Source organism: Erpetoichthys calabaricus, chromosome 11 (assembly GCF_900747795.2).
Source record: "Erpetoichthys calabaricus chromosome 11, fErpCal1.3, whole genome shotgun sequence".
Lineage (NCBI taxonomy): Eukaryota > Metazoa > Chordata > Cladistia > Polypteriformes > Polypteridae > Erpetoichthys > Erpetoichthys calabaricus.
Window position 1 is genome coordinate 41,413,190 of NC_041404.2, and position 21,626 is coordinate 41,434,815.

The 21,626-nt window shown below is 42.8% G+C and overlaps 1 protein-coding gene across 1 annotated transcript in view; it reads left to right on the forward strand.

Moving 5' to 3' along the window:
• Positions 1 to 21,414, forward strand: part of LOC114659998 (short transient receptor potential channel 7) — a 292,643-nt gene extending 271,229 nt beyond the window's left edge. The window contains exons 10-12 of the mRNA XM_028812533.2: positions 1,635 to 1,715; positions 8,237 to 8,312; positions 20,279 to 21,414. Of these exons, the coding sequence (XP_028668366.2) occupies positions 1,635 to 1,715; positions 8,237 to 8,312; positions 20,279 to 20,418 (297 nt within the window). The 3' untranslated portion in view covers positions 20,419 to 21,414. The remainder of the gene's footprint in view (positions 1 to 1,634; positions 1,716 to 8,236; positions 8,313 to 20,278) is intronic.
• The last annotated feature ends 212 nt before the right edge of the window (positions 21,415 to 21,626 follow it).

The following is a 21,626-nucleotide window of genomic DNA, read 5'->3' on the forward strand; positions in this document are numbered from 1 at the left end:
GAAGTATAAACGAGCCCTTAGACTGGAAGGAAACAGCTGGAAACTGCCATCTTAAGGTCTCTTCACAGATGTTCTTTTGCTGGGCCACTAAATGACACTCAGACTTGTTCTGAAGCTACTTCATCATTATCTTGGCTGTATCCTTCAGGTTATTATTGTGATGAAAGGTGAACCGTCACCCCAATCTGAGGTGATGTGCACTCTGAGACTTTCTTCAGAACTCTCTGTATTTGGCTGCATGCATCCTTCCCTCAATTCTGACCAGTCTCCCTGTCCCTAACAACGAGAAGCACCCACAGAGCATGATGTTACCATCTACTATACTTTCACCATAAGGCTGGTATTAGGCTGAGATATGCCTGGTCTTCCCTAGACATAATGCTTGCAGTTCTGATCTCAAGAGTTCAATTTTGTTTCATCAGATCACAGAATATTTCAACCTCATACTTTCAGAGTCATTTAAACGACTTTTACTCCGTAATGGCTTCTGTCTTGCCACTCTGCCATAAACACCTAATTGATGAAGTGCTGTTGAGCACTGCTTCTGACAGGTTCTTCCATCTCAGCAGAGGACTTCTGAAGCTCTCCTACAGTGACCATTGGGTTCTTGGTCACCTCCATGATCAAAGCCCTTCTTGCCTGGCCAACTATAGGAAGAATTCCTGCGGTTAAAAACTTCTTCTATTTCACTGTGCTCCTGGGGACATTGAAAGCTTTAGATATGATCTCATGCCTCACCACAATTTGATCACAGAGGTCTGCATGGAGTTTCTTGGACTTCATGACTTGTTTTTTGTCCCGACTTGCAATGTCTGAACAGCCAGCTTTAGAAAGAGCCCTGGTGCTTCCAAACATCTTCCATTTCACTGTGCTCCTGGGAACACTCAAAGCTTTAGAAATGGTTTTATCCCTTTGTCCTGGTCTAGACCTCACCACAACTTGATCACAGAGGTCTGCATAGAGTTTCTTGGACTTCATTGGTTTTTGCCACAACATACAGTGTCTGACTTTAGAAAGAGCCCTGGTGCTTCCAAACTTCATTGATCTCACTGTGCTCCTGGGAATACTCAAAGCTTTAGATATGGTTTTGTGCCCTTGCTGTGGTCTGTGCCTCACCATAATTTGATCGCAAAGGTCTACAAAGCATCCATTGGACTTCATGGCTTGTTCTTTGTCTTGAAATGCAGTGTGACTTGTGGGACCTCATATACACAGGTGTCTTTGTAAAGAAATCAATTCATTTGTCCACAGGTGGACTCCAATCAAGTTCTAGAGACTTGAAGCAAACAGGATGAACCTGACCAATATTTGCAGGGCCACATTAAAGGGCCTGAACACTTCTACGAAGGAGAGATTTCAGTTTTTGTTTTTTGCTAATTTTGCAAACCTTTCTAAAATCATGTTTTAACTTTGTCATTATGGGTTATTGATGAACAAAAATGGCACATGTATCCAATTAAAATTAAAGCTACAACACAATAAAGTGTGTGAGAAGTGAAGGGATCTGAATCCTTTCTGAATCCACTGTTTACATAAATAATGTATTTTTCCAGAGATGCTTTCATAAATGTCAGTGGCCAATTTTTATGCATTGCTGCTTCTTTTTTTTTTTTTGCCTTTATTATCATTTTTAGCTAGATCGCTACAAATCCAACTTTCAGAGTTCAGAGACCTATGGAGTGAGAAAGCCAATCCAGAACCCTACCAGGTACCAGGTCAGTACTATGGATTTTGTTTTTCTTTATGACCAAGTGCTTTCTCTAATATTTATTATCTTTCAGTCATGGTTGCATGTGGGAGAACATCTACCACAGAATTCACTCACATGGAGGCAGCAGGAACTCCAAAGAAAAAAGCTCTGTAAGCCTGCAGGACTCTGAACCCCGATGCAGACTGTGAGCAGCTGATATGCCAATGAGACTCCATGCCATCCTCTTTTTAGTAAATATACAAATGTAATGAAGTGATGAGCTCAGGACATTTATCAAATGTTTAAAAAATATACATTACCAGTCAAAAGTTTTACAACACCACCGTTTTTCCAGTTTTTCTTCAAATTTAATCAGTTGAAATGCAACGAATGATCTAAAATGGTGAAAAGGTAAGCAAAAACTGACACTTGCTTTTCTCGACCTGTACTGTTAAGCTGTGCTTGACGCTGTTGTGTTGTGAGGCGCCTGTGATCACGCAAGTAGGTGACCCTCAGAAACTTGTCTGCTGATTGGCTTGTGACTTTGGCTCTGCCAGATTTCTTCCTATCAGAGTTTCTTCCAGTTTCCAGTTGTCTTTGGACTGTGTAGGACACCACTGGACTCGTGCACTTTGATTTTTTTTGACAATTTCTGTAAAGGAAAGGCTCACAGTTCTAAGGGTAAAAAAGCTCTGTCTCATTTCATTCGTTAATTTCCATTTTCTTGTCATTATCACTGGAATTTACAACTTTCTACAGTGTAATGTTCTCCAAAAAGTACCTCAGAGGGTGTAGTAACACAGTGTGCTCCAACTCAGCTTTAGGACACATAGAGGATTTTTAAGTAATTAGCAGAAGTTGGGACACCTGTGTAAATTGTTTGCTTCAACTTGCAAGGCTAAGTTTACTTTATTTGCTGCAGAACATCTGTAGGATGTAACCTATTAGTTGTTCCCTGAAGAAGGCCCATTTGTAATATTCTGAAATTTCCTTTTTCAGTATTTGCTAACCTAAACTTTAAATTTAAATCACTGCCAGTTTACTGCTTACCTTTGCACCATTTTATGTCATTCATTGCATTTCAACTGATTAAATATGAAGAAAAGTTGGAAAAACTGAGGAGTTCTAACACTTCTGACCGGTACTGTAAATAAATAAATAAATACTATATTTTTATATATATATATATATATATATACGGTGGCGCAGTGGTAGCGCTGCTGCCTCGCAGTTAGGAGACCTGGGTTCGCTTCCCGGGTCCACCCTGCGTGGAGTTTGCATGTTCTCCCCGTGTCTGCATGGGTTTCCTCCGGGCACTCCGGTTTCCTCCCGCAGTCCAAAGACATGCAGGTTAGGTGGATTGGTGATACTAAATTGGCCCTAGTGTGTGCTTGGTGTGTGGGTGTGTTTGTGTGTGTCCTGCGGTGGGTTGGCACCCTGTCCGGGATTGGTTCCCTGCCTTGTGCCCTGTGTTGGCTGGGATTGGCTCCAGCAGACCCCCGTGACCCTGTGTTCGGATTCAGCGGGTTGGAAAATGGATGGATGGATGGATATGTATATATATATATATATATATATATATATGTATATATATATATATATATATATATATATATATATATATATATATATATATATATATATAGTAACACTAGATGGCACTATAACAGCTCTTAACACAACACACAGACACTGACAACACGAGTTAAAAGCACCAAGAAGTTGTTTAATCTTCTTTTGCCTTCTTATACAATGCCCAAAGCACCTCCACCACAATAAACAGGTAATAATAACAATAATACACACACAATCAGCACAATATTTTCTCCTCCACTCCTCCCAGCAAGCTCTGTCACACACCTCCCAACTCCAGCTCGCTTGCTGGGTCTTCAGTAATCCTTTATATAGTCCTTGACCCGGAAGTGCTTCTGTTCTCCCGTCCCTGTGACTTGCCAGCTCTTTCGGGTCAGATGGAGGACTTGAGGTTTTCTTTGGCCCGGAAGTACTTCTGTGCTTCCGTCCCTGTGACTTTGGAGGATTTCCGGGCTATGCAAACAGTAGGGACTCCCCAGTCTTCCTGTAGTGTCTTCTGGCGGCACCCACAGTTCCCAGCAGGGCTGTGTAGCTGAACTCCAAGTCCCATAGTGCCCTGTGGGCATCCAGTGCACCGCTGCAGTCCAGGGAAGCTGCTATCTATCATCCGGGGGAGGCAGTGTCCCTGATAAGCTGCCTTCTCCCATTTCCCCGGCCGGGATAAACTGCTGGCCGTCCCTTACAATATATACTAGCTGTAAAAAGCCAGGACTCCTAGAAACTATTGAAATAGTCAGAAAAAAACTGAAACGAATAGTCGGCGGTTTTGTTCTGCAGACGTGCTCGCCCCCATTGTCTATTAGAGGTTAAGGGAGTTTCTCTCTCATTTGTCTTTCCTCGGCGGTTTCACTTTGGCAATGGAGTCGCTTTCTTTCAGCTTTATGCTGTAGCCTCGTCCTTCTTTCTTCTTCCAACTCGTTAACTTGGTGCCGCTTTGCCAGCTCTGTGAGTTTCATGTTGTAGCCTCGCACTTCCGGGCTGGACACACATATATACTTGCCATCTCCCACGGCTTCACCTGTGTATTAGTGAAACAGGACAGAAGGGAGGGCCCGGCCCAGCTCTATACTCCTGACGTCACTCTTCCCCCTCCCCTCGGCCCACAGCCTTTGTCTCAGATTACCGGAAATATATCGCTGCTGCAAGCGAACTGTGATTCTTAGCGCAATGCGAAAAGTCACAAAATCAATCGGAATGTTAAGGCAAATTATAGAAAAAAAAGATCTAAACCCGTTAAGTAGTTCTCTCGTTCGCTAAGTAAGAGGAGTTAAGGTTACGCCCTGAGGCTGGCGCGTGAGTGAGGAGGGCCCCGCCCCTGTCCCCGCAACCCGATGAGTCTCTCTCAGATTCGTGCTAATAAATCGGTACCGCAAGCGAACTGTGATACTTAGCATGATGAGAAAATCGCAAAGTCAACGGAATGTTCAAGCAAATTATAGAAAAAAAAAAGATCTAAATCAGTTAAGTAGTTCTCTCGTGAAAAGTGGACAGACATACAAACGGGTCTAAAAAACTATAAGAAATTTTGCGCTTCGTGATGAGTGAGTCAGTGGTATTTGGCTTTTACATAATATATAATAATAATATATACAGTTAGGTCCATAAATATTTGGACAGAGACAACTTGTTTCTAATTTTGGTGCTGTACATTACCACAATGAATTTTAAATGAATCAACTCCGATGCAGTTGAAGTGCAGACTTTCAGCTTTAATTCAGTGGGGTGAACAAAACGATTACATAAAAATGTGAGGCAACTAAAGCATTTTTTGAACACAATCCCTTCATTTCAGGGGCTCAAAAGTAATTGGACAATTGACTCAAAGGCTATTTCATGGGCAGGTGTGGGCAAGTCCGTCATTATGTTATTATCAATTAAGGAGATAAAAGGCCTGGAGTTGATTTGAGGTGTGGTGCTTGCATGTGGAAGATTTTGCTGTGAACAGACAACATGCGGTCAAAGGAGCTCTCCATGCAGGTGAAAGAAGCCATCCTTAAGCTGCGAAAACAGAAAAAAACCATCTGAGAAATGGCTACTATATTACGAGTGGCAAAATCTACAGTTTGGTACATCCTGAGAAAGAAAGCAAGCGCTGGTGAACTCAGCAACGCAAAAAGACCTGGATGTCCACGGATGACAACAGTGGTGGATGATCGCAGAATCATTTCCATGGTGAAGAGAAACCCCTTCACAACAGCCAGCCAAGTGAACAACACTCTCCAGGGGGTAGGCGTATCGATATCCAAGTCTACCAGAAAGAGAAGACTGCATGAAAGTAAATACAGAGGGTGCACTGCAAGGTGCAAGCCACTCATACTGTAAGCCTCAAGAATAGAAAGGCTAGATTGGACTTTGCTAAAGAACATCTAAAAAAGCCAGCACAGTTCTGGAAAAACATTCTTTGGACAGATGAAACCAAGATCAACCTCTACCAGAATGATGGCAAGAAAAAAGTATGGAGAAGGCGTGGAACAGCTCATTATCCAAAGCATACCACATCATCTGTAAAACACGGTGGAGGCAGTGTGATGGCACTTCAAGTATGCACTTCAACTGCATCTGAGTTTTTTCATTTAAAATTCATTGTGATACTGTACAGAACCAAAATTAGAAAATAGTTGTCTCTGTCCAAATATTTATGGAGCTAACTGTATATATATAATATATATATAATATATATAATATAAGCTATTAATAATCATTATTTTCATATCAGTGAAGGTCAAAGAGCAGGAAATAATTGAAGAACAGTGTTCATGTTGACTCAATACAAGTCCATGGTGCATATCTGTATCCATCCATCTAAACCCACTTATCCAGGACAGGGTCACATGGAACCAGGCACCTATAGCATCAATCATCGGGCACAAGGCAAAAGGAATCCTTGGACAGGATGCCAGTTCATCACAGGGTGAACATACGCATTCATCAGGGGACAATTTAGTATCGCCAGTTCACTTAACCTGCATGTCTTTGGACTGTTGGAGGAAATCTGGAGAAAACCCCCACAGACCCAGGGAGAAACTTCATGCACGGAGTGCCCAGTACCTGAACCTCAATCTCCTATTTTGTAAGGAAGCAGCACCTCCACTACACACCCTTCAAAACAAAGGTGCCAGAGTGGTTCTTCAGAGATATGCCTTAAGGCAACTGATTTTGGCTCCCAAAGGAACAATCCACATGAAGGTTCCAGAAAGCACATTTCATTTTTTTTGCTCCATAACAGGTTTCATAAATAACATGAGTGATGGATTTATAAAACACCAATGGGTTCAGACTCCTGCTTCATAAAACTTCATGGGCTAAGTTCAGGTCTTCTTGATCTGTTAAGCTTCCTGTTACCTGGCCTACTGTACTTTAAAGATAACTGTTTTGTCCACATACTGTGAACGTTTTCAAAGCTCAAAGATCCAATGTATGAGTCATAGTGGGCTCTGTGCCATCAGCTGCAAAACAGTGTTCAAAAACCATTAAGAAGGCTAACAGAAAGTGAAGATATATAGTGCCATAATGTGTTTGGAGTACAAGTCACAAAGGTTCTGCTCATGCTTTATAATGCACTGGTTAAACTTCATCTGGAGCAGGGGTTGCCATCTCTGGTCCTGGAGGACCACCGCGGCTGCAGGTTTTCATTCTGACCCTTGTTTTTAATGAGTGCCTTGTTTGTGCTGCTAATTACCTTCTTGTGAATTCATTTTAATTGACTTGCTTTTTTTAAGATTTGTTCCCCTGAATTTCTTCATCATTCCTCTGAATTACTTCATTTCTTTCCTTAAATGACACCCAAATAGAAATGAAACGTGAAGTGAGTGAGCCAACAAAAGACCAACTAAGTCAGGACCTCAAACTCCAACCAGTTGCTTAATGAGGTGCCAATTCTTGTCGTTAATTAAACCCGTTCTTTAATTTCATGGCTTGGTTGTGCTCTCGTGGTGTGTTAGCAGACATTTACGAAACTGTTGATTTTCTCTTTTCTAAGAGCACACTGGTAAAATGTTTTGGGTGACCTGAGCAGATTGACATTCCTGAGCCCGGGTCTTGTTCAGAAAGTGGATGCCACTTGAGACGGCCTTCCCCTCGGCCAAACACTAACCTTAAGGTCAATAAAATAGGTCCCTGATATTAAGTCATTAATTTTGGGCTAAAATGTGAAACCTACTTATATACCTAATGTTAATTATCTTGAAACAACCAAGTGGCGAAAGCTTTCTGAACAAGAGCCCCTGAGAACCTTCATCATTCTTTGTTTTCAGATATTGTGTGAGGGACACCAGTTGTTTTGCCGCATTTTATATCTCATTATTATTTGGCAGCTAATTAAGGAAAAACAAACAATTAAGGGGTCTGAGTCTTCAAGAGCAAGTCAATTAAAATGAATTCAACAAGAAGTTAATTAGCAGCAAAAACAAGCCACTAATTAAGAAAAGGGTTAGAATGAAAACCTGCAACACCACGGCCCTCCAGAACCGGAGTTGGAGACTCCAGATCTGGAGTACTGTGTGCAGTTTTAGTCTCCAGACTACAAAAAGGACAAAGAAGCAGAAAGAATAGATTTTTTTTATAATAAGCACAAGCTCACAGCATTGTAATATATACAGATGAACCCACATTACATTTGGTGAGGCAGTGGTGAAGATTGAACAGGACCCCAACTCAGTAACCACAAGTAACAAATAACGGTAAATAAACGCCATCCCAGAATTGCTGTACGCAGCACCTGCTGGCTTTTATTTTTCGACATATTTAACCAGAGTTTGTATTGCTCTTTTCTCCAGTGCCCCCCATTGACAGATTTTACAAGTGGTGCTTATATGTTACATCCCCATAGCGGTTGATTCAGGCCCCAGTAGCTCATACACAGCTTTGATTATTCTTGGTGCGGCAGCCCCTTTATCTTCATTTTTTAAAGTATTTACTTGTCTTTGTCTTTCTTTCTTCTTTTATTTCTGCCAGAAAATAATGAAGCGCCTCATTAAGCGCTATGTGCTGAAAGCGCAGGTTGACAGAGAGAACGATGAAGTTAATGAAGGTAAGGTTTCTTTTTCTTCCCTCAGGTTTGATGATTTTAAACTTCAGGTTTGTAGTCCACTGACGTTAAAGCTCATTAATTGCTGCAGAGAAAAATTCCGAGTGCGTTGAAGCCAATCGTCCCAAGTACTCTGGGCGTACGTAGCTCAAAGTTACCTGTGCCACACCGTCGAGTTCAGAAGCCTTCACCCATGCTGTTGGAAGTCGGACTGTTACAGGCACGGCAAGTAGATGTGCCCACAAATACTATAGAAAATAATGAGCTGCCGTATTATAAGGTAACATTTCATACAAAATAAAATAAAATCAATAAATAAATAAATCCATCCATCCATCCATTATCCAACCTGTATTTATGGTTAAAATTGTTAGCATTACAGTAGATTTATTCATCTTTAGAAACTAACATTTAGAAAATTGCTATCAATTTTTTAACAATTTTTCTTTATATGTCATCCATCCATCCATTATCCAACCCGCCATATCCTAACTACAGGATCACGGGGGTCTGCTGGAGACAATCCCAGCCAACACAGGGCGCAAGGCAGGAAACAAACCCTGGGCAGGATGCCAGCCCACCACAGGGCACACACACACACACCAAGCACACACTAGGGCCAATTTAGAATCGCCAATGCACCCAGCCTGCATGTCTTTGAACTGTGGGAGGTAACCGGAGCACCCGGAGGAAACCCACCCAGACACGGGGAGAACATGGAAACTCCATGCAGGGAGGACCCGGCAAGAGAACCCGAGTCTCCTAACTGCAAGGCAAAAAAAAAAATGAATACATTTCCAGAAATGAAATAAAGAACTAAATGTGTCATGAAATATATCTTTATGTATTTATTTAATTATTTCTTTATTTCATTTACCCTGCACCCAAAATGAAATACTGTTAAAATGAGAACTGCCATTTTCATCCATCAATGTTGAGAGGGAATCCTGTGTTTTGATTGGTGCACCAGGTGTAAAGCTATGGGGCAGCCTGGGGAGCCCCCTTCATTAAGAAAGCCAGACCTCCTGATATGGTACGCTGGTCCTTCTATGTGATCAGTTTAAGCCCCACAATGGACCTTTGAAAACTGTTAGTCATTTGAGTCGCTGACTTCCAAGGAGGACCCCCGCCCCACTCCCCCAGACCTTAGATTGATTAGCAATGAATTGGACCACCCTATTCTCCAAGGGGGGCTAGCCAGAAAATGCCACTGGTCAACAAAATGTCAGTCAGTCAGTAATTTCCTAACCTGCTTGTCCTGAACAGGGTCATGGGGGTCTGCTGGAGCCTATCCCAGCTACCATAGGGTGCAAAGTGGAGAATAAATCCTGGACAGAAAACCAGTCCATCACAGGGCACACACACACCCACACACCAAACACACAGTAGTGCCAATTTAGAAATGCCAGTTTCCTAACCTAACCAGCATGTCTTTGGACTGAGGTAGGAAACTGGAGCACCCAGACAGACATGGGGAGAACATGCAAACTCCAAACAGAGACGACCCAGGATGTAAACCCCGGTCTCTTCACGGCAAGACAGCAGCGCTACTACTGCACCACCCCTCAAATATTTCTGATTTATTTATGGCTTGCCCACCTTATTGTTTCTAGGCCTTTCCGGTTTTTGCAATCTCTGTCTTTCCCACTAGAGCACACATGAACCTGTCATCATCAGGTGCAAAGTGTACAGGCAGACATTACATGTCAGATGCAGACTCCTGAAAGGATGATGAATTCAGGGCATTTTGAATTAAAGTTGTTGCTTCCTGCAGTGATTCTTGCCAGCATTCACTTGCATTTCCAACATGGACACGCACCACTGGTCCCAACTTTAAACAAGCGCTTTGCTTGCCTTGGGGATTCCCCGGCCCTCCAAGTACCCTGTGTGTAAAGTTAGAGCCGTGTGCCTCACCAATCAAAGTACAACACTCACTTGAGCCCGCACTCTCAACTTTTTTTTGTATATCATGTTGTGTGTGGTGTCGCTGAAGTAAACAAATGAATAAATAAGTAAATAAAAAGATAAAGAAGTAAGCAACACATACATATTTTGTGACACATTTAAGTATTTATGTTCAGATATTATTGTGTTTTTATTTATTTTATTTCCTGCCTTGTGCTCTATGTCAGCTGGGATAGGGCCTAGTACCCCATGTGACCTTCTTCAGGGCTAAGCCAGTTAGAAAAAGACTCTCACTTCATATTTATTCCTTTATTTTATTTCATCCAAAATACTCCGTGTGGCATGGTGGCGCAGTGGTGGCGCTACTGCCTCGCAGTAAGAAGGCCTGGATTTGCTTCCCGGGTCCTCCCTGTGTGGAGTTTGCATGTTCTCCCTGTGTCTGTGTGCGATTCCCCCCAAAATCATAAAACATGCAGGTTAGGTGCATTGGCGATTCAAAATTTCCCTTCTGCGTGCTTGGTGTGTGTGTGTTTGTGTGTGTGTGTGCGCGTCCTGCAGTGGGCTGGTGCCCTGCCTGGGGTTTGTTTCCTGTCTTGCACCCTGTATTGGATGGGATTGGCTCTAGCAGACCCCCGTGACCCTATAGTTAGGATATAGCGGGTTGGATAATGGATGGATGGGTGGATAGTTTAACACTTCCTTTAATATTTCAATCTGTTACTAGCGCCATCTATTGGTGAAATCTTTAACTATATGAAAATTTCATTTCTTACTTAACATGGATTAATTGATCAATTAGTAAAACTGATTGCTGAATTATGTATTGTCATCTGAAGTGAGTACGTGTGCAAAATTTCAAGTCATTTGGAGAATAGGAAGTGGGTTAAATATCGATTACAAGATCTGTACCAGACAACAAACAGGTGAAGTTAAAATAAGTGTGGTAAAAATAATAATAATAGTAATATTAATAATGGAAAAGATGGTGGCTTAAATAAACCAAAATGGTGGTGCAGAAAAAAAATCAAAAGTACATTAAACGTATAAAATTACTGCAACACATAAATGAGCAAAAATTAGGTGGATGTTTAGATTCCAGACATGTCAAACCTCAATTTATTTTTGTAAAGTGCTCTTCAAGAGGGCAGACACAGAGTGCTGTGACAAGTTCACGGGTAGGCATAAATACAAACTTTATAAATTATTGATTACAGGTAGGCGGCATGGTGGCGCAGTGGGTAGCGCTGCTGCCTCACAGTTGGGAGACCTGGGTTTGCTTCCCGGGTCCTCCCTGTGTGGAGTTTGCATGTTCTCCCCGTGTCTGTGTGAGTTTCCTCCTGCAATCCAAAGACATGCAGGTTAGGTGCATTGGCGATTCAAAATTTCCCCTGTGCGTGCTTGGTGTGTGTGTGTTTGTGTGTGTGTGTGCGCGTCCTGTAGTGGGCTGGCGCCCTGCCTGGGGTTTGTTTCCTGTCTTGCACCCTGTGTTGGATGGGATTGGCTCTAGCAGACCCCCGTGACCCTATAGTTAGGATATAGCGGGTTGGATAATGGATGGATGGGTGGATAGTTTAACACTTCCTTTAATATTTCAATCTGTTACTAGCGCCATCTATTGGTGAAATCTTTAACTATATGAAAATTTCATTTCTTAATTAACATGGATTAATTGATCAATTAGTAAAACTGATTGCTGATTTATGTATTGTCATCGGAAGTGAGTAAGTGTGCAAAATTTCAAGTCATTTGGAGAATAGGAAGTGGGTTAAATATCGATTACAAGACTTGTACCAGACAACAAACAGGTGAAGTTAAAATAAGTGTGGTAATAATAATAATAATAATAATAATAATAATAATAATAATAATAATAATAATAATAATAATAATAATGGAAAAGATGGTGGCTTAAATAAACCAAAATGGTGGTGCAGAAACAAAATCAAAAGTACATTAAACATATAAAATTACTGCAACACATAAATGAGCAAAAATTAGGTGGATGTTTGGATTCCAGACATGTCAAACCTCAATTTATTTTTGTAAAGTGCTCTTCAAGAGGGCAGACACAGAGTGCTGTGACAAGTTCACGGGTAGACATAAATACAAACTTTATAAATTATTGATTACAGGTGGGCGGCACGGTGGCGCAGTGGGTAGCGCTGCTGCCTCACAGTTGGGGGACCTGGGTTCGCTTCCCGGGTCCTCCCTGCGTGGAGTTTGCATGTTCTCCCTGTGTCTGCGTGGGTTTCCTCCGGGCGCTCCGGTTTCCTTCCAAAGACATGCTGGTTAGGTGGATTGGCGATTCTAAATTGGCCTTGGCGTGTTTGTGTGTGTCCTGCGGTGGGTTGGCACCCTGCCCGGGATTGGGTCCTGCCCTGTGTTGGCTGGGATTGGCTCCAGCAGACCCCCGTGACCCTGTGTTCAGATTCAGCGGGTTGGAAAATGGATGGATGATTACAGGTAAACTGATTTGCATTTTCTATTAAATAAAATTAACAGACATATATTAGTGAGGGCTAAAAGATATTGGACTAGTGCTTTGATTTTGCTTTGACCTTTTTTGACGCTGATGGTTTCTTCTGTGCGTTGGGCTTTTCTGTTTTGTTGGGTTCTTAACACTCTAACCTTGTGAATGTTCCTGACAGGCTAAAGTCATTTGTCTCCTAATCGTTTTTCTACCTTATTATTTTTTTAACTACCGCCATGAGCAGGATCCTAAGACTAATCATTGCTTGTATGGTTCTTTAATGCCTAAAATTAGCAAGCACTTCTTAATTGCAAGAATTGCAGCTCTTTTTAAATTGTGCATGTCAAGCTAAGCTGCTTGTTCTGCCATTTTCAGGCAGGGCTAAGAATTGTGAGGCTCAGTTTCAAGGTTCAAAAGGCATCTGTCCAAACCTGAATTAGGCAAACGTATTACATTGGTGTCAGAGGTGGGATGTCTTTTGAGGAGATGACTAATTAAAGCAAGGAAATAGTGTAGCAAAGTTAAATAAAGAACCTGTTACATTACGCTGAAGAGATAACACAGCCTCCACAGCTCTGTTCTTAGCCCAGTACACTAAGGCTTAATCCACACTAATACACATAAATCTGATCACAGTTATGTACAGTCACTGTAAGGAAAGCTTTATCATCCACACTAAAATAAATAAAAACATGTAGATCTTTCTTCTGGGCAGGCACAGCTTGTAAGCCAAGGGCTCTTTTTGATTAAAGAACAAAGCCGCACTATGTCAAAGTTCCAAAAGAACGAAGATAAATCAGATTAATTTGGGAAGAGAAATGCTGAAGTGCCTGGTTAGTGTGGACTGGTGTAAACTGGTACTAAACAATGAGAGGACCACTCAATTTTTAAAACGGTACTATATTAGCATTACGCAAAGTTTACTACCAGAAGTGAATGCTATTTCGCACCACCAAACCCCACCCCACACTATTAAAACCAATATTTATATATTAGTACACAAAACTCCAAAGGGGACCCCAAAACCCGTTGTGATATGTGTATATGATGTGGACCACCAGGGGGCACAGCGCCATCCAAATCCGACACAGACAGACGTGGGACACAAGTTGAAGGTACACGCTTTTTAATTTTTTATCTCTTAACCTGTGAGAAACGCTTTCCTTTGTTTCCCACTGGTACAGCACGGTCCACAGCACAATACAATTCTCTTCTTTCTCTCATTTTCTTTCCTCCATTCCTCCAGACAAGCTTCGTCTGCCTCCTCCTGACTCTGGCTCCCTGAGTAGTGGCTGCTGGCCCCTTTTAGAAGGCACCCAGAAGTGCTCCAGGTGCTTGTTGACCCAGCACTTCCAGGTTTGGTGGAAGTGCTGCAATTAAGGGCTCAGCAGCTCTCTAGGTGCCCCCTGACGGTAACATCAGGGTTGAGCTTCAATGCTCCAAACCCATGGCACTGTTGCACACCAGGGGGGTTGCCCTCTAGCACTGTTCTGGATAGGCTATCTTCCCTGGACCTTCCATTAAAGGGACGTCCCGGTCGTCCTCCACAATGAGCTATCTCAAAATTCCCAGGAGGCAGCTCTTTAAAGCAATATGTGTATGTCCCCTTTCTTTAAAATCTGATGTTCATAGCAGGGAGTGGGAGGAAAAGCGCAATCCGTTATTAGTTTTGGTGTTGTTTTGAGGTGCAAAAGCTGGTATCGGTACCAAAGTCAGATTTTTATTATTGATCCAACACTAGTGACTTGGTCTAAGTCACCTGCAGGATGACTAGATAATGGAAACACAGGGTTATAAGAAAGGTATAGCCACCAAAACTAATCATAGTGTACATTGGATCAAAAAAATCTGTCTATCTATCCATCTTCTGATCCCCTTTATCCAGTTTTCAGGAGCCAGAGCCTATATTGACCACATTGTACGAAATTTAGTAAGCAATCCTGAATGGTCCACCACATCACTGCACTATATGCTCATGATTGCACACTCACATTCACTCACCTCAGGTGAATGTTTTGTCATCAGTTCACCTAAACTGCATATCTTTGGAATGTGGGAATACATCGATGGAGCTAACACAGACATGGAAGGGACATGCAAATTCCACACAGAAAGCAATTTGGCTATGGATGCAACTCAGCTTAGTTGTGCTGTGAAGCAGCAGCCAACCGAGTGGCATCTTATTGCCACCTCCTAAAATGATGTGGTCACCAAGTTATGCCCTGTCTTTTAACTCTCGGAGCCATTTATTACTGCCTTACAGGTACAGATAAAACGGGTTCACGTGTCACTTTTAACCTTCTTGGCATTAACTTCAAGTGTGACTCAGCCTTGGAGTTCTATGTAATTACGGTTAAACCCGAGTCAGGCTCAGGGTGACACATAATGCTATGCTTCATTGTGTTCAGCCCTGAATAACTCTCAGGACAGTATTCTGCTGCCATCTAGTAATCGGAAATATTCATGAGTGGGGTGGGGCCTCCGAAAAAAAAAATACAATGGCAAATAAAAAGGCACAAAGGCAGTTTTAGAATGAACTGAAAGTGAACCATTACTCGAATTGCGCGATAAGTATGACAATGTGAATTGGTCATGAGACATTGACGCTGATAGTGAAACGAATACATTATACGGTACTGTACGACCAAAATGCCATGATATATCTGGTGAAATTGGTCATGTTAAGCTTCCCCATGGTGTGACTTTTTGCATGACAATAATTCTTACAGGGAGGCCACAAAATGTGCAGATCGGCAATAACACCTCTAAGACCATCACGTTGAGCACAGGAGCCCCACAAGGGTGTGTGCTCAGCCCGTTGCTCTTTACCCTGCTGACCCATGACTGTGTACCAGTCTACAGTTCCAATCACATTGTCAAGTTTGCGGACGATACAACCATGGTAGGCCTCATCACCAACAATGACGAAGCCAACTACAGGAACGAGGTGAACCAACTGGTCCAGTGGTGTAAAGACAACAATCTCTTCCTGAACGTGGGAAAGACAAAAGAGATTGTGGTTGATTTCAGGAGAGGTCATTCAGTGCAGCTGTGGAAAGGGTGAGTAGCACCAAGTTCCTGGGGACATACATCTCCGAGGACCTCTCCTGGTTAGATAACACCACATCATTGGCCAGGAAAGCTCATTCCCACCTCTATTTTCTATGCAAACTGAGGAGAGCACAAGTTCCACCCCCCCCATCATGTGCTCTTTCTACCGGGGCACAATCGAGAGCATCCTCACCAGCTGCATCTCTGTGTGGTATGGAAGCTGCACTGCCTCCTGTAGGAAGTCCCTGCAACACATAGTGGATGTGGCCAGTAAGATCATTGGTGCCCCAGTGCCCTTCCTCAAGGACATTTTCCACACCCATCTCACCCGTAAAGCCATCAGCATTGCTGGTGATTCCTCCCACCTCTTAAAATCCATTTATAGCCTCCTCCCCTCAGGGAAAAGGTACCGGAGCCTCCGGGCCTGCTCCACAAGACTGTCTATCAGCTTCATCCACCAAGCTGTCAGGATGCTGAACTCTGTCCACTACCTTCCCCCCTGCCCCCTGCCCCTGCACCATAGCAAGAGTCGCTATCTACCAAGTACCCTACCTCAGCTGGTATTATATAAAGACTCAATATTACATCTGCTGCTAACTGGTTGTCTTTTTGTACATCTCATAAGCTACTCTATAATGCACCTTCTCATTGTTTACTATAATTGGCTTTTTCACTAATGCCTATGGGTGGCACGGTGGCGCAGTGGGTAGCGCTGTTGCCTCGCAGTTGGGAGACCTGGGTTCGCTTCCCGGGTCCTCCCTGCGTGGAGTTTGCATGTTCTCCCCGTGTCTGCGTGGGTTTCCTCCGGGCGCTCCGGTTTCCTCCCACAGTCCAAAGACATGCTGGTTAGGTGGATTGGCGATTCTAAATTGGCACTAGTGTGTGCTTGGTGTGTGGGTGTGTTTGTGTGTGTTCTGTGGTGGGTTGGCACCCTGCCCGGGATTGGTTCCTGCCTTGTGCCCTGTGTTGGCTGGGATTGGCTCCAGCAGACCCCCGTGACCCTGTGTTCGGATTCAGTGGGTTGGAAAATGGATGGATGGATGGCCTATTGCACATTGTACACAGGTCTATTTACAAGTTCTCATTTTATTTATCTTATATGTTATACTTTTATATTTTTTATATTTTATTGTACTATGAACATGAGAGAGAAACAGTATTTCGATTCTCCTGTATGTTCTACACATATAGTGAATTGACAATAAAAAGGCTATTTGATTTTGATTTTTGATTTTGAATTGAGATCAACTGCAGGGACAAGCAAGACCTTAGCCTCCTAAGCACTGTCACAATGCAGTGCCAGTCCATGTTTGCATCAGGGGAAATATGGAAGTCACTAAGTCTTGTGCTGTGGCAGCCTACAATAACACAAGGGGCACATCGATCATGCAGCACAGTCACTGACATTCTACTCTTTTGCTCCCAAGCATTGAAATAAAATATAGAAAAGTGCGCAAAGAAACACACACTTCTGCTGTCCTGATTGTGACATCGGGGTGTGTTTTGGTGACTGTCACACAAAGGACGTGTACTAAATCTGCATCAGTACAGCAGTGGACACTCAACACACCTTTTCTAATGCATTTATGCTGGCATTTTAATATTGACATGCTTCTTTTACATGTAATAACATTTTTTTTTCTTGTTGAAAATAATTCAGTGTTTATATCTCATTTTTTTCCTGGGGTAAACGTAACACTAAGGAGTCTAACAGAGCGAGGGGAGTGCCATAGTGCCTTCCACTCAGCAGCCTGTTATATATAAGCAGCGAGAGATGGCTGTATGACACTTCTCAGTATGGAATGACTGATAAGCTGGCCACTTATTTATTTATTTATTTATTTCCCAAATCTCTATTTTGGCAGTAGCTCATTTGCATAAGATATACAGACAGCCCTGTCAAATAAGATGCTCCTTTAGGGAGAAACACCAAACGAAATGCAAGTTTCTCGGTCAGTTCTTACACTTACAATGTCTAACAGAACAAATCCCCACCCTTCATCAACACAAAGACCAGCCTGGTGGCATCAGTTAAGAATCATCATGGAAACAGTGGGCCTGTCCTGAGGATGTAGTTGAACTACAGGAACTGGTAAACACCTCGAATATCTCCAAGGGTGGAAATCTGACAGGTTTTCCACACATGTTGGCTTGTGTTGGAAATCTTTAGGTGGTTTGGGGGCTTTATGAATAACAGCATAAAATGATACCTCTTTTTTATGTAAAATGTACTAATATGCATTAGGAAACATTAATTAGTAACAGAGTCACGGGGGAGGGTGTCGTTCTCTCCACCAGCATCACAATTAGCATACTGTAACGGCCCATTTTATGTAAAACGTAGTGATTTGCATAATTAACGCATCATTTGACAGCGTAGTTAAGAACTGGAGGGCATCTCTTCTTGCAGTGACTTCTTAGTTACACAATTTCAGCAAAGCCCCCTATGGTGTGAATGTGTTGAAAGGGACTCACGGCTAATCTGCTAGAAATGAAAGAGAAGTGCAATTGAACTACTTCTTTCTTCAATATTGTAATGTCTGAGTGAAAGTCAGAAGATTTGGGCTGTTTCTGTTCCTGACAAATGTTCTGATGTTTTGTGTATCCTGGTAGCGCAGTGGTTGACACTTGATACTGGTCACTTGGTCTCCCTCTGTTTGGAGTTTGCATGGATTACCAGTGTCACAGTGGGTCCCTTTCTGATTGCTCTGATTTTCCTTTCACATCTGAAAGTTCTGGCATTAAGTGCATTAGTGAGTGAGTGAGTGAGTGAGTGAGTGAGTGAGTGAGTGAGTGAGTGAGTGAGTGAGTGAGTGAGTGAGTGAGTGAGTGAGTGAGTGAGTTAGTTAGTTAGTTAGTTAGTTAGTTAGTTAGTTAGTTAGTTAGTTAGTTAGTTAGTTAGTTAGTTAGTTAGTTGGCACTGCAATTGTCTGGTCACCCCGTCCGGGGCTGCTTCTAGTTTTGCGCCCAATGCTTCCCAGCTGGCCAAATTTGAGAATGCTATCTTTATATGGCACACATTCAGTGTGAACTTAACACATGCACCAATCTGCGGGCCAGTAGCTCCCAAAATTTAATACGGTGTGGCCTCACTTAAAAACACAGTGACCCCACACATCAATCAAATCATAAACACAGAATAACATCAATAAATATATTAAACCTATAAAAATGCAAACTTAAAAAATAGATAGATAGATAGATAGATAGATAGATAGATAGATAGATAGATAGATAGATAGATAGATAGATAGATAGATAGATAGATGATGAAAGGCACTATAGGATAGATAGATAGATAGATAGATAGATAGATAGATAGATAGATAGATAGATAGATAGATAGATAGATAGATAGATAGATAGATAGATAGATGTGAAAGGCACTATAGGATGGATAGATAGATAGATAGATAGATAGATAGATAGATAGATAGATAGATAGATAGATAGATAGATAGATAGATGTGAAAGGCACTAAAGGATAGATAGATAGATAGATAGATAGATAGATAGATAGATAGATAGATAGATAGATAGATAGATAGATAGATAGATAGATAGATAGATAGATAGATAGATAGATAGATAGATAGATAGATAGATAGATAGATAGTGTCATGTTTGGGTCAGAAAGTTGCACAGGAGAGCGCAGAAGGGTTTCCAAGGACCAGAAGCTTTATTGCAGTTCTGGCAGATACAAACACAGGACTCTTTCAGAAGCGGTGCGGCCACCCTGGGAACAGCTGTCAAACAAGACGCCTCGGCCCCGACTCCTGGTCAAAAGAACACAAAGTCTTCCTCTTCAAGGGGGTACAGCGGCTCGGAAGCAAAGGGAGGACAGGAGAGTGAGACTTCGCTTTTTGTAACCAAAAACATCCCAAGTCACACCGCTATTCTTCTAGAAACCAACACATTTTCTTTTCTACACGAACGGGTTCGATTGTCCGAAGGGGCGGGGCTACTGGAGAAGCCCGTTCAAAGAAGCATTCGCAGATACGGCAGTGCGTGCGCACTTTGGGCACATCTCCCAGCTGCTTTATCCGGTGGCCCGCCAAGCCTCATGCAACCATCCAGCAGCCCTGTGAGATTCAGGGCGACCACACACCCACTCAGTTTAACCGTAGCAGCCAGCAGATGCGCTCAAAGTGCCATGTCTGCAACATAGCGATCACGAAGAGGCGTTAATGACAGCTTTTCCCAGGTAGTTCTGACCTCTTTTGGCAGGACTCGACCACCCGAATAGCACCTTGTCCCACTCAGGTTCTGATGCAGGTGCGCTACACTATTATATTCCACAGCACACCTGGGTAGCTCTCATGGTCTCTGCGGCACACTGGTTGAAAAACACTAGACTGGGAGAATATCGACGTGCCAAATCAAACGGGCTGCCACAAATATTTCAGTTGCTGGCTGCGCATGTGCACTTTGCGTCGTAGTTTGTGCGTAAACTTAAGCCAGTAAGTATAACTAGAGCTTAATGCGGATGCGTTTTTGGTCGGTTTGCTCCATTCAACTAATTGCTTGCTTTTCTCTTTTACAGGTGAGCTGAAGGAGATCAAACAGGACATATCGAGCCTCCGATACGAGCTTCTGGAGGAAAAGTCCCAGGCGACTGAGGAGCTCGCCGAACTCATTCAGCAACTCGGTGACAAATTTGGGAAGAACATGAAAAAGCCATAGCACGCGACCGAAGGAGAAGACGAGACGACGCTCTGGCACTGAAGCGGCGGTAGCAGACGCGGTCCGCGGCGAGCCTCAGAGAAGTGAACTTTTGCGACACACTACTGTGATTTACACTTTTATCCTCGAAAGCCTTCCTTTCAGTGCTGTATTTGTAGCGCCTTGTTTCTAGGTGCAGTAAACCTCAGCTGCGGCTTGTTGCTCTTGTCGCAGTGACTGTACGCTCCCGAGTCCCACTTTTCTGTCAACCACAGGCTGCTTTAATGAACAGACAGATTCACGAGAGCACGAAACAGCAGCACCGCCATTCAGACGACAGGAGAGAAGAATCCATGCCGCAATGGCACTTTGACATGTCGTGTTCACGCGGTCTCTGGGGTTTGCAAGTCTGCTTCAGTTTAGAATAGCGGTTTTAGGCTCATGGCTAGCGCATACGAGCAGAGCAGAGCTGATTATTGGCTGAAGATTGTCAATTGTTGAATACCATTTTAAAACAATGCCCAGATACCAGGATAAGGAGCTTCAGAGTGTAACAGAAGTGCCGAGGCAGCAGCTGTGGGTAGCATTAGACCAGGAGTAGACCAACCTTTAGTTTATATAGCGTCATTCAAGGCGAGAGCTAACGCAAAACAATCCAGGAGGTATGGGATCAGATGTTGAAATCAAGAGACATTTTAGAGACTCTGAGCATCAGGGTGGGCCTGCAAACCTCACAGGATTCATAATAAACAGGGCAGTTAGTGTGACAAATGAAAGCACAATAAATTAATTCTGGAAAACAATTAAAACAGGAGCAAGGAAAAACAGAAAAGGAGTGTCAATCTTGATGGGTATAATGTGACAGATTAAGAGGTCCACAAGGATGGGAGGCCATTCAGCTGAAAAAGCAATAAAAGAGCCTTGAAATCTCCACGGTCTTGCTTTCTATGGTGACATATCCAAGAATTCCAGGGATTAAAGAAATTTTCAGATGGGGGCGCCAGTGAGCAGAAGAAGACTCCTGCTGGGGATCTTTGAGATCTCCACATTTTTGCTTGTTTATATAGGATGATTAGCACAGGAAGAGATGAAAGGAGTAAAAGCTTTATTTGGGAGGTGCCATTGAGATTAATGGACAATCAAAAAGCAACTTGTGCTGAGGGGCCTTTGAGATTTACAGGGTAGGTGGCAAAAAAAGATAAAAGGGATTCGGGTTTCGGGTGAAAGTC